This window comes from Echinops telfairi, unplaced genomic scaffold, assembly GCF_000313985.2.
Source record: "Echinops telfairi isolate 266 unplaced genomic scaffold, ASM31398v2 ScPeMD7_53;HRSCAF=182, whole genome shotgun sequence".
Taxonomy (NCBI): Eukaryota; Metazoa; Chordata; class Mammalia; order Afrosoricida; family Tenrecidae; genus Echinops; species Echinops telfairi.
Genome location: NW_022103951.1, coordinates 13,138,668 through 13,141,473, shown reverse-complemented (window position 1 = coordinate 13,141,473; position 2,806 = coordinate 13,138,668). Strand labels below are relative to the sequence as shown.

The following is a 2,806-nucleotide window of genomic DNA, read 5'->3' as shown; positions in this document are numbered from 1 at the left end:
TTGTTTGCTTTAGCCTAAAATGTAGAGTGGAAATATTAAAATAACACACAAGAGTTTAGGGATCTCAACAATGGGGTTTATTTTCTTTAAATACACTTAAATATGAAACCTCAAACCAGAGTTCAGTAAATGTAGAAGCTGCAAGCTAAGGGTTGATAAGGGGGTCGGCGCCGCTCTTACAAATCCAATCACGCAGATGAGAAAAGCCTAATAATTCACAGGATTTGCGGTTTGCAAAGGGACGCCGAAAACGATACAGATTTCCTGATGAGCTCCAATGAATAGATGGATCACAGAGCACCTGCCACCCAAGAATGAGCAGACCATTTTCGCCTTTCCTTTGGTGCTGGGAGGCATCTTCAGTTAGAAAACATCTGTCAGGAGCCAGGGAGGCTTAACAGGTAGGTAACAGAAGGCTGCTCTGGATTCACCCTGGTACGCCGGGGAGTGGCTTTTTGTTTTCTTCCTAACTCATGCAAAACACAGGGACCCCAAAATTGGCAAAGCAACATGCTGCTTACCATGATGGAGGGGGGCGGGGGGGTAGAGAACTGGAGAGCAAGAGTGAGATCATGGGTTGCTTTTGTCTGGCTTTTTTTGGTGTGTCCCCCCCACCACTACCCCCCCACCCCACCCCCCTGCGTTGAAGCCCACGGCAGCTCTTTTCTCCCTTGGGAAGCGGCCGTACTGCGCTCACATCAGTCTTCCATGTGCACTGGTTCTGGTGGAAAGGGGGCATGTGTCCTCACAGCTGTGACAAAGGGAAAGAAACATGAATTCAGAGTTGAGATTTCAATTCCAAGGAACGACTGTTCTGCTTTAGGTTCCAAGGAAAATTCCCCGGTACCTATTTTAAAGTCGCAAATCCCAAAAGGGCCTCTCACAGGAATGAATCCACTCTCACTTACATCCCGCTTAGTCACCTCCAGGGGTGCTGCCCGTCCACAGTCTGTCCACGCCGCAAATCCAGCAGCACCCACGGGGTCAAGGTAAAGCTCTATATTGACCCCAACAGTCAGTTTGCTGATCTCAAACATCTGCCCTCTAAGGCTCAAACTCCCCCATCACTGTCATCAGATTGATTCCCCCTCATGGGGGACCCTATAGGACACAGTAGAACTGTGGGCTTTTGAAACTATAAACTATAAACTCCTTATGAGTAGAAAACCACGTCTGTCGCCCAAGAAGCACCTGGTGGTTTTGAACTGCTGACCTTGTGTGTAGCAACCCAGCATGTAACCATGACACCACTAGGGCTCCTTCCCTCCCTTCCCTTTCCTTGAATGGAGCATGGTCTAAATCCCTCATCAGCTTCGATTCGGCTTAAGAGCTAGCATTCAATAGTCCCCAAACGCAGCCCATTGCTGCCAACTTAGCTGGGCCCAGGGCGGCTCTGCATCCAAGTAGAATGGACTTTTGTGGGGTTTTCAATGGCTGACTTTTCAGAGGTAGATCACCAGTCCTTCCCTCCGAGACACCTCTAAGGTGGCCTCGAACATCCAACCCTCCCCTGACCACTTACACCACCCAGGGCCTCCAAGGTGTTGTTGTTGTTGTTGTTGTTTTTATTTCACAATGAATCATCACCCTAGAACCTCTCCTTGATCTCCCATTGGCCACATCCCTGCTTTTACTACCTCCGCCTCAAAATGATGTGCCCACTGAGAAAGCATGAGGTTCCTAAGGAGCCCCTGTGGTGTGATGGCATTTGCATTTACATTCCAAGTGGAAGGGGAAGAATCACGGGGAAAGCGGAAAAGCCATTCCCCTGCAGGTGTCGGGGTGGTGGATCTTCTGTTTCTGGCAGCAGCTCTCCAGACTTTCTCTGCATTCAAAGCAGCTGCAGTTTTCGGGGTGCTGGATGAGGTCTCGGGGACACGGAGATTTACAGACACACTCGCAGCGATCTTCGTCGAACTTCATGTGTGGCCCACACAGCGGCAGCTCCCGGAGGTGAGCGTGGTCTAAATAAAAGACAAGAGTGGTCTAAATAAAAGACAAGCTTGGGGAGGGGAGCTGCAGCCCACATGATGTTGCCACTCCCTCTCTCTCTCTGATGCTACAGAACAGGGTAGAACTGCCCCCTGTGAGTTTCTGAGACTGTCACTCTTTCCGGGAAGTAAAAAGCCCCATCTTTCTCCCTGGGAGAGACTGGTGGTTTCGAACTGCTGGCCTTGCAGTTAGCAGGCAATGTGTTGTGGCCATTACGCTGCCTCTTTAACATTGTCCTGCAGTCATTTAGATGCCCTTCTCAAGGAGCCCTGGAGGCATAGTTGGGCTGCTAACCACAAGGTCAATTGTTCAAACCCACCGCCAGGTGCTCCGAGAGAGAATGATGTGGCAGTCTGCTCCTGTAAAGACTTAAAGCGTCTGAAACCCATAGGAACAGTTCTACCTTGTTCTGTAGGGTGGCTACGAGTCAGAATTGACTCAATGGCAGTGAATTTGAAGTCATAAAGGACTGCTGGTGATGTAGTAGGTTAGGCATTGCACTCCCAACTACAAGTTCAACAGTTGGAAATCACCAACTGCTCTGCAGGTGAAAGATGAGGCTTTCTGTGAACGTGAAGATTTACAGCCTCAGAAACCCAGAGGGCAGCTCTACCCTGTCCTAAAGGGTTGCTATGAGTCAGAATTGACTCGATGGCAATGAGTTTTGGGTTTTTTATAGAGTCATAAGAGATAGCATCTGCTTGAAGACAATGGATTTGGCTGAACCAGTTGCCATGGAGTTGATTAGGACTTCTGGCCACCCCACCCGAGTCAGGATAACATTGTGCTCCACAAGGTGTTCAATCACTGATTT

The 2,806-nt window shown here is 49.3% G+C and overlaps 1 protein-coding gene across 2 annotated transcripts in view; it reads right to left on the bottom strand.

The window, feature by feature from the left end:
- Nucleotides 1-659: 659 nt before the first annotated feature.
- The window catches only part of VEGFD (vascular endothelial growth factor D), a 40,710-nt gene continuing 38,563 nt past the window's right edge, over nucleotides 660-2,806 (bottom strand). For both annotated transcript variants that reach the window (XM_045290752.1, XM_045290753.1), the window contains exons 6-7: nucleotides 1,719-1,964; nucleotides 660-751 (exon numbers count right to left, since the gene is read on the bottom strand). In XM_045290752.1, coding sequence (XP_045146687.1) covers nucleotides 1,741-1,964 — 224 coding nt within the window. In that variant the 3' untranslated portion in view covers nucleotides 660-751; nucleotides 1,719-1,740. The remainder of the gene's footprint in view (nucleotides 752-1,718; nucleotides 1,965-2,806) is intronic.